Below are 10,935 nucleotides of genomic sequence, written 5' to 3'. Positions count from 1 at the left end.
ATCTTTATATTTCCTTATTCATGCTTTTTTCTTCTTAGATGTTTAGTGCGTATCTAGGTATATCTCTAAATCAGTGTTGATTTCGTAAGGACAGACGAAAAAATGTTTTTTTTTTTATATTATTGCATGTACACGCCATAATAATGAACAGAAATAAAATTGATATTTAATAAAAGTCAGAATTGTGCTTATAATTTCGTTACAGAATCCCCTATACATATTGATTAATTCCCGTAAAAATTAATTTTTGATCATGTAAAAATATTTTTAATAAATCACATTTAATGTTCCAAAACCCACAGGGTTGAATATTAAAAATTTTAAATACAACTAAAATGATATGTAGATATAATGTCATAAATAAATATCAATACCAAAAATTGTTATAGTAGTTTTACTTGCTTTATACTTTTACTAAAAATTAAAAGTTGTGAACAAAATACTTATTACCAGGGGATATTATACAATAGTGTAAAAAAAAAACAAAAAATAAAAAAGTACATATATCGCGATATCACGCATTCTTGATAAAATAATATTCATTTCATTTTTAGTTCAACTGTTCACGATATAATAAATCTATATTTAAGAAGTTGGAATTAGTTTCCTGTTATAAAATAATGCAGGAATTACTCAACATACAAAAAGTTAATACTCTTGCATATAAATTCAATTTTCACGGTCCACTGTAATATCACTTGAATAATTTTACGATTTTTAAATGTTTAAATAATTAACTTATTTTATTTGTGATCACTCAGATTAAGTTTATTAGCGAGAAATAAAATTTCATTGTTATTTAACGCTATAAAGATAATAACTAAAACATAATCAAGATATTTGATATTATGGTGTAGTACGAACTGCTGAAATACACCTAGATTTATGCTTAGAACATTCCTAATGTAACAATATAGCACCTAAAGATTTTTTGTACTTTAGCAATATTTTGCATGATAATATTATTAATATAAACATACATCTATGGTACTTAAATATATTTACATTATGCAATCATGACTATAAAAAGTAAATGGAAAGCAATCTAATCTCTTATTTTGTAATCGCTGTTTAATTTTACAATTGAACAAATGACCATAAAAATCTTTGTGGTGTATGCATATTTAATATGCATGGAAACTTATATAATGACCATTAATTATAATTATTAAATGGCATGGTAAATTTTGGTTAAATTATGTTGCTTTTCCATATATTACAATATCTACATTCGATTTTAATTAAAACCGATATAATCAAGTATGGTTACAATAAAAATTTCAAATTAACTGTTACAACGTTAAAGGCTCTCTATATATCACATAACCCAAACAGTTTTTATTCATTTAGAATTTATCATTATCATTATAGCTAGTATTAAATTTAATGCACGCTTATCTGACAAAAGATGAGCGTTGCAAAAAATTGCTGAGCAGTTTTGTATTAAATAATTTAAAAAACTCTAATCACTGATTTTATTCTTTACTAACAGCTAGAACAACAGGTTCAGACTCTTTATTATTTGATGGTAATATAGCTTCTGTTTCTTCACTACCTTCTGTACTGTCTGCTGCATTTGCATTTGCTGGTTCCTCCTTTTTATCACCAGCATTAGATGATTGTATTTGCTGTATTTGCAACTGATTACGTAATCGAGATATTTCACGTGCATCCGAACGTCGATGGCGTCTTAATTGTGCATTTTCCGAAACTATGCGTCGCGCTAGTTCCAGAACATCTTGTGGTACTTCCAAGGCTAATAACCTTTCTTCTAAATCTATTGCTGCTGCTCCTTCAGAATCAGAATCACTTTCTAACGAAGAAGTTCCAATTTCTGCTGAAGGTGGCTCTATATTTATTGTAGAAGATGTTACTGCAGCACTACTTTCTTCCTCTTCGCCCACTTCCTGTTTACTTTTTTGGGGTAATTCTTTCTGATTACTTCCTGGTGCATAAGAAGGAAATGTAGAATAAGTGCTAGCACTAGATCCAGAACTAGGAGATGTTTTCTCAGATTTTATACTATCTGATGAAGCTTCCTTTTTCTCATTAGGGCTTGATGTATGGTGGTTATAACGTTTATGTTCATGGTGATGTCGTCGTTGATGGTGAGCAGATGGTGGAAGTACTACAGGCACTGATGGTGCAGGTATTGGTGCTAAGGCTACATTTGGTTGAAAATGTGGTTCAAAGCGTTTGCATTCAGAAAGGGGTACTACACACTCTGGATGTTGCAACACAGGTGGACCTCGACTGAGATATGCAGGCACCAATGATGAACTGTTCACAGAAAATTACACATTTCTTATGAAACATAATTTAAAAAAATATATTTTATTTTTTTAACTGCATTTGTTTGATATACTTACTTATCTTTATGCTTGCAAACACTCGTGGTATTCCAAGGTCTAAAAGCTGATGCTCCTCTAGCTGCTAATTCAAAGACTGCCCATTGCATTTGCAGATATGGATCAGTTGCATTAGCTACCTGAGATACAGGATGATACATGCCTAAACCATTTCCATTATAAATTCCTGGGCAATCATCTCTTCCTACATCCTTTCTAATTCTCTTTAATTTTTCTGAATCATGCCGCAACTGGAAAAGGGTTCTTTATTTTCTCCTTTCTTTTCTGTTTATTTTTCAATATACACAGAGTATTATAAAAGCATAATATTAATTAAAAGTTTAATACATAAAACTCACATAAAATTCAATATTTTATAAAAAGAACATAAAAATATTGTCCCTTTCAGTTATGTTAATTAATAGTAAAACTTTAGTTATATATAGTTTAAAAATTAAAAATTTTATGAGAGTAATATTGAAATACAATACCTCTGATTTTCGCTTGGAACCCAATGTAAGGTGTTTTTCCTTCAAGTCTCGAAATAAAGTAAGTGATTTATTATAATGTTCTTGATCCCGTGAAAGTAACAGATACGATCGCCAATTTGTAGAATCAAAGCCCCAATGACAGGTACGATTTTCAAGAGATCTATGTGCATGTCTAACAAAACGTTGAGGTGAGAATTGGCAGCCGCATTCAATACACTCTATGCACACCGAATCATCAGATTCGAACAAATTTGCATCAAAAGTGCCTTTACATTTTCCAAAACACTCATGATACACCTTAAATTTGACAATGGATTCATCATCATCATTTTTAGTACACACTTTTTTTTCAATACTATCTTGGTTTTGACTGATTTGAGAGGGATCACACGATTCTGTCCGTAAAAGTAAAGCACTGACAAGCCTTTCGGCATCTGTTTGAGTGATAAGGCCACAGGAAGGAGCATTACGCGGCAAAATTCCTGAATGCTTAAGTTCCTCTAACTGATCTCGTGTACACCGCGAACAATAAATTTGTAACTCATCACATACTTGATTAATCTGTTGAAGAGAAAATTCTTGTAAGACTGTATTTAAAATTTGTGGTAAACATAACCTCCTTTCGCCTCCTACAACAAAACACGATATTCTTTCGCCCTCTAAAATCGTCTCGCATCTTTCAGAGCAACTTTGGTCAGGTGCGGTTAAGATAGGTATCTGAAATTCTAATTCTCTCTTTTCACAAACGTTTTTCGACCGTTCTAATTGCGGGTCTTCATCTGAATCTTCAAGCGGTTGATCCGTTCTGCGAAATTTACACGGAACAATAGGTGTTATCGATGGATTGTTATCCTTTTCAATATCCTTCGCAGAGGCCTGCTCCGATGCTGAATCAATGACACAATTATTCGATCGACTCGAAGGAGAGTAACAAGGTGCCTGTTCTTGCAGTAGACTTTTACAGTCCATACCAAGCAGGGCCGAACTCGGACCCTGTAAGCTTTTCACAGCGGATAGCTGATATGTCTTCAAGACAGTCTTCAGTTGTGGACTATACGATTGACTATTCGTATTGCCGGGCAATAGCGTCTCCATTATTCGTAACGTGCGTGTAAAGATTCACGAAGGTAACAAGTTAGATCGTTGTACAAAATTTTCGAGACAGCTTGTGACATACCACGCTATTTTGTACAATTTATAATATAGGCGTACTTGCACCTACAATATACGAAATCTACATGCGTTCACTTTACAGCACTTAATTCGACGTATCGTTCATTTAGTTCACGTTTATGATTACAAGAAGAAAATAGCACAAACAAATAAAGATGTAAAGTGTTCATCTCAGTCGGTGCGCTGTTACATCTCGTTGCTTCTCTTTTGGCACACGAGACAAGAACCAGCTTAACCCGTTCATATGTCTTTTTCTAAGTCTGCTCCCCTTGCCGTAATATTATATTCAACACAACGATCCGGCTATCTATTATCCGCAGTCTATTGTCCATCGCAACGTCGCTTCCATGTACATGATAATTCGTTTTTGCCTGAACGAATTTATACACAGATGTACTAAAACGATGTACCGCCACTATAAACGAACCTATAATCGAGATGTTTTGTTTTCTTAAATTTTTACATTTATTAGACTTTAGTCGTTTTGCTAATTTTCCTTTACGAAGCACTTGAACAAAACACGATTATTTGCGACTGCTTCTTCTCTTTTTACCTCTTGCTGATTTCGTTTGCATATTTGTCCATTTATCATGTTATTTTAATACGATATATCCCCTCAGATGATGCATATCCATTGTTTCGCGGACTTCGTTATCACTGCCGTCATTTCTATCGTCACTGTCTTTGATATTATCGTCTCTACTGTCGCTACAGTTGTTATTACGATCGCCACCGCGACCGCCATTCGACCGCCACCGCCACCGCCACAGCTATTTCTACCACCACTGTCGCTGCCGCCGCCGTCACAGTCACCGCCACCGTCGTCGCCACTGTCACTACCACCGACACCACTGTCGTCGTTACCGTCGTTCTCAACAACGACCCCGAACGACAAATAAATATGTTGTTATGCTATTTGTTACAATAATTAAATCGATGATACGTTCGATCGACGAACATTATCACCATCACCAGTGACATTGTTAGACAATGGATCGACTTAGCACACCACGACCAAGTGACGTATTGATCGCACACGGAGCGAGAAACGAAGAACCACTCGAAAAGATACGCATATTTTTTATGGCATTGCACGGTGTCAATTACAAACGACGTGGAACCCACATAGATTATCCGCACTACAGTCATTCGTTGTCGCTGATACGTGATATTAATACGATTCAATATTAGTACGTATACTCGCGCTTCTCATGGCAAGACGTTTCGTCGATTGCATGCGTGTATTCTCCTTCCCTCCCTCCCTTCCTTCCTCCCTTCCACTTTCAGTCTGTCTTTTTTGTGGTACAAATACTCCACCTTGCTTTTTTTTACACACTTATGTACGTACACTATAACCGTACGCGTATGTAAACACGAGAAGATAGCACAGGGCCCTTAGTGGGGCTGCATATCATTGTGTACTTTTGTAACCCAACAGAGCATTGTACTCCTAATTACATACAATTTTGTAAATGTATGTGTGTGTGTATAATTGCTTGGGCACTTATGATTATTTAAACAACGGAGAACTATCATAAACTCTACACTTTGCGATACTCCTTCACAGGTATCACGTCGTTAAGCGAAGTTCACTATACCCCTTGTTAACACCGCTTTTTCCACCAAGCCAGCATAACGCTCGGCCTCCTACCACGCTCTGTGTCTACCACGTTAGCAGTTTCGTCGCTATCGTACTTTCGTATCTATCAAGCCAGTGTGTAACACACATATATATACACGTTACAGATCAGTTCGCTCAAACCGCGTTCGCCTCCGAAAGATATGGAATGGTTCAGTCTGCGTATCTACGGGTTGTGGCATAGTGTCGGTCTGGTCAGCTACGACAGCCGTGGTCGCGGAGGTGGCGACGGCTAAGTATTTAATCACGTGATCCCCCCGTCAAAATAGCCTACATGTTCTACACCCACATGGATAGAAGCGCATCTATTCCGCGTTCATTGTCAGGGCAAGCTTAACACGTCGTGCACACTACGCTTTCGTTGTGACAGTAATGGTTTATTTTGATTCCGTTCGTGTAAATGAAAACTTTCTAATATTTTTTTAATAATGCGAATCCGATACCCTTCTATAAATTCTATGCTGTGCAAAAAAAATAAAATTGAGGTTTTTGTAAACATATTGATATAAATATCATTATTCCTCATTAATGTATAATCGAACTTCTTGGAACAAAATTGCATTATTTTAAGAATCGTAATATAGTTAGAGAAATTAGTTTCTTAGAAATCGTTCCGGCAGAATTCCACTCTTAACCACTTATTTTAAAATAGACTGAAGAATTTGTTTGATAAATTACATTTATCTGAAAATTCATGATATTTATTCGATATGATAAAAAAAATCAAAGGTACATTTAATTAAGTTGGATGATATTTACACAATAGCCTAACCAGATTTTATATATTATGACTTATTTTTTAATACACGTGGGAAGTATTAATTTTCTTAAAATGAATTATATAAAATTGTTGGTGAAAATATATTTATTCAAATTAAGAAATATTTTAATGTGTGTATATGTGTATATTATATGTGTGTGTGCGCATGTATATGCATACATATATATATACACATGCACATTCATTATCATCAAGCATTCACACTCTTTTATTTTCATACTTATATTCATGTCTTTTAAATATGTTTTAAAAAACAGTAACATCAATAAAAAGTGAAATACTTATTAGCTATTTATCATGTATAAATTTTATTTAGATTTTTTTAGTTTTTTAAGTTTTTCTTTTTTCTTATGTTTTTTCTTATTTTCTTTTGTCATGAGCTTCTTTCGTCGTTCTTTCTTCGATCTTTTCTTCTCTTTTTTCAATTCTGCATCTGAAGATAAATCAGAGTCATCTAAACTTGAACTACTCGATGAAGATGAAGATGATGATGATGAGGAGCTTGAACTAGAAAGAGAGGAATCTGGAGAAGATTCTGAAACACTTTCACTTTTTTGTTCTAATGCAGGTATTATTGCAGGTTTTGGATGAGATTTTAAATGTTCCCTTAAATCATCTGTAAGTCCACCTAAACCAATAGATGTAAAAAAATTTATTGCAAAACGAGTATTTTTTGGATCATCTCTGGGAAATAATCCTTCAAACGCATGTTGCAATGTAACATCTTTAACACGTTGATTAAGCTTAGATAGTCCCATATATTCTGATAGTTCTTGAAACAAGATTTTGATAAATATCCTGTTAGAACTTGTTGTGTCCTCTTCAGTTAATTTTATACAAGATAATATTTCCCATGATATAGAGTCAGTAAATAGTAAATGAGCAAAAAATTTTGACACATTACGTAACTTATTTGTATCTAAACGATGTATTGTATGATATGAATCTCGAAAAATTTGCTCAAATGGTGTAACATACATCTTATTAATAGCACAAAACCGGCCAGCTAATAATCCAAAGAATTTTTCATATGTTCTCATTTCTGCACAACAATCCAAAAACATATGACAAAGTTCAGTTTCTTGACCAGGTTTTAGCTGCATTTTCATTAATTTGTGTGCACATTCTTCGAAATCAAGTGATGAATGTATTGTTAAATATATTGTTCTTCTAAGAGCTGTTAAATTTGTTTCTGTATTATCTACAATTACATCTTCTTTTCCTTCTGTTACTGCAGCACTACTATCTTCATCTGAACTTTCTTCCCTAGTATTTCTTTACTTAATTGTTTATACTTATCTTCATTACTAACATATTCTGCATCAAACTTAAAAACATTTAATATATCTTGAGAATCAGTTGCTTCATCTAATGTTACTAAATGTGTAAATTGATTTTCTTCTTCTACAAGGTCAAGTTCTTCTGGAACAGCTTCATGATCTTTAAATCCATCCTTTCGAATTTGAAACATAACTTCAATCATATATTGAACTCTTTTGTCTAATTGACCTTCATGTAATATGTTTCTCAGCATTTCAAATATAGCTTCAATACCCTTTCTAGAAACTTCAGTTAACTTCATACCACATTCTTTTAAAAATGCAATTGCCACTTCTACAGAATCATCTGTTGGTGTTTCTACCAATAAGGTTAAAATTTCTAAGGCTAAAATCTCATGTGCTACTCTTTGATTTACTAAATGCGCTATAAATGTTCCAGAAGATATACAAAGGGGTTTGTCATTTCTTCTAAAACCACGTTTAAACTGTATTACAAGACGTTTTAATATTAATTCCCCAATATTGGGAAATTTAGAATTAATAATTGCAGTGAGAGCTGCATAAACAGATGTAAAGGTTGGTGAAGCTGCTTGAGCTTGAATAATAGATCGAGCAAGCAAACCTCTACCTCTAACAATATTTTCTTTTAAAAGTTCTCGAGTTATAAGTCCAATGTTACTAATGTTAACTTTATTAATATGACCATGAATAGACTTTTTAAGAGCTTCCCATGCAATCCGTTGATATGCAGCTCCTGATTTGTCAGTGATTTCTGCTTGCATCATGCGCAACTTTGCAGGTGGTATGTAAGCACCACCTGTTTTTGACGTTAACAACTCAACTGTTCGATTTTGCCTTTCCAGTGCTTCATTAGAAGCTTTTGTTTCTTGTTTCTTCTCCATTTCTTTATTTGTAAAGAAATATCTGTCTGACTTCCTTCTATTCTCTTTTCCGTAATCTCTTAATTTTTTTAAATCTTGCTTTTCATATGATCTAACTTCTGTACTCTGCTCTTCTGAATCGTGATTTCTCTTATAAGAGGTGCTCCTTTTATTATTCCTTTCATCATAATAACGATCACGATTGCGCTCGCAGTCCCGATTTCGTTCGCGGTCCTTATCTCGGTCACGGTCTCGATCTCGCTCTTTAGAATGATGTCTATGACGCTCATAATCATCTCCGTCTCGTCTAGAATGTGATCTCTTCATTTTGTTACTAAAATTTGAAAATATTAGTTTCAAAAATTTGTTAACAACTCATCAAAATTTTCAGAAAGAATTAAATGAAATTATTTCATAACCTCTAATATGTAATAAGATTTAAAACATTTTTTCTATATATGTAACACGTACAAAATATTAAAGGCCAATTTCATATAATTGGAAGTAGTACTAATTACAAAATAGCAAAATATTTATTACCTTGATAATTATACGTAATGCTTTGACAAATTTTACTTTAACCTCTTACACAAAATAACCTGAGAAATATAGCCATAATAATGAAGCACAATTACAAATTCAATATGGAAAAGAATACTCAATTCTTAAATTTTTTCTTATTCATTGCTACACTGTACTAAATCACAATTATTCATCATACATTTTATGTACGAAATATTAGTGACGTTTCAATATGATTTGTACATACGTTCAGAATGTACCTACGTTCACAATAATCGCACATTATAAACAATATGATAATATTAAAATAGGAATGCTAAATAATACTTTTATAATTAAAAAGTAATTACTATTCATAAAATATACTTTATGAAAATGTCTTTATATAATATGACAGTTTTAAAAATTAAATTCTGATTAAATTTGCGTAATAAACAGAGTAAAATGCAAATAAGTCAAGATAAAACGAAAAGATGAATCTAAGGAATCATATAAATAAAAATGTTTTTTAACAAAAATGAATCATTAATAATTGCAATGTAAGTTACAGTTTAAATTTGTATGTAGTGATATCACTGAACATAGTTGCAGAAATTCACCATGTAGTACAAATTTCTTTCAAATATATGTAATACAAACCTTTGTAAATATTGTAGTAAATAATACAAATTGTTTAATTTTTTTCTTCAACTATTAATGAAAAATAATAACACAATGTTTTAAATACATAATTTTACTGTAGTTACTACTATAAATGAATTACAATTACAAACAATATACTTATTTGTATAGATATGTATTTCTACAAATAGTATAATTTACGTACATATGTACATAAAATACTAACGCCATGCTAAATAATATTATATGTATTTTATCATATAGTTCTTAAACGAAATTAATATTAGAATGGGCTGTTGTTACATATTTTATAGTAATAAGTATACATATAGTTAAATCGAATTATAAAATAATTTTTAAGAGCGATGTTACGTAGTAAAAAACAAAGTTATAACTGATCAATAATACTTAAATAATTTAGTAGATTACATCCTCGTTAGTATTACAATTAAAAAGGCTTTAATTATATTTATAGCAAGATTTTTTTAAATGAATTCCTGAAAATTAGACCTGTATAAGAAATGCAGTACGTATGCGTCATTCTATAGAGAATATATGTAAGTAGAGGTATATACTCCTTATGAAGATGTGTATCTAATAAACATGGCGTCTGCCAAATGACAACGCGTTTTGCTGTGTTAAGTGTTTTTCAATTTTGTGTTTCTTACATGATTATTTCTAGCCAGTGATTAAAAAAAAGGATAACTACTTCATTCTGTGAAGGAACATAGTGAAAATAATCTATCTGACATACCACATAAATCATTTTTAGGAAAACATTATCGTGGTGAATCAGAAATTGTACGTGCATTAAAATTAAGGTAGTTTCAAATTGTACTAAATTTCAAGCATAATGATTATTAGAGGTATTTAAGAGTTGATAAAACATTTAATTGATAAATAGATTAACTATTTATTTTTTAAATATCTAAAACAAAAATGAAAAATATCTTTTTAAACTATGGTCATGTTCGTATTGTGTTGCTTATATCATTTTCATATTATTTGAATTAATTTTTTCACAGTTACAAGATCGTGCTACTTGATGTAAATCATAATTGCAAATTCTTATTCACTATTATTTTAAATAATCAGAATAGCCTAACTTAAAAGGATATTTTAAGTACTGTAAATAATTAATATTTGTAAATATTTGATATGTAAATATCAATTGAAATGTTTTAATTAACAAGTGATTT

At 31.9% G+C, this 10,935-nt stretch overlaps 2 protein-coding genes across 2 annotated transcripts; both read right to left on the bottom strand.

Annotated features, from left to right (window-relative positions):
• Positions 1 to 1,475: 1,475 nt before the first annotated feature.
• Positions 1,476 to 4,012, bottom strand: LOC108578965 (ski oncogene). Its single transcript, XM_017942390.1, has 3 exons — positions 2,840 to 4,012; positions 2,370 to 2,599; positions 1,476 to 2,280 (listed from the first exon to the last, which is right to left on the bottom strand). The coding sequence occupies exons 1-3, from the start codon at positions 3,932 to 3,934 to the stop codon at positions 1,476 to 1,478; spliced, it is 2,130 nt and encodes a 709-aa protein (XP_017797879.1). The 5' UTR covers positions 3,935 to 4,012.
• A 2,743-nt stretch (positions 4,013 to 6,755) lies between these two features.
• LOC108578980 (pre-mRNA-splicing factor CWC22 homolog) lies at positions 6,756 to 9,231 on the bottom strand (the record flags this gene model as incomplete). Its single annotated transcript, XM_017942404.1, is given in 3 exon segments — positions 6,756 to 7,699; positions 7,702 to 8,927; positions 9,134 to 9,231. Coding segments are annotated over 2 exon segments (2,163 nt in total), but the record flags the coding sequence as incomplete, so codon positions are not given.
• Positions 9,232 to 10,935: the final 1,704 nt, after the last annotated feature.

The sequence above is a fragment of the Habropoda laboriosa genome, unplaced genomic scaffold (genome assembly GCF_001263275.1).
Source record: "Habropoda laboriosa isolate 0110345459 unplaced genomic scaffold, ASM126327v1 scaffold30, whole genome shotgun sequence".
NCBI lineage: Eukaryota > Metazoa > Arthropoda > Insecta > Hymenoptera > Apidae > Habropoda > Habropoda laboriosa.
The sequence above is the reverse complement of the archived record's forward strand: the minus strand, read 5'-3'. Positions and strand labels throughout refer to the sequence as shown.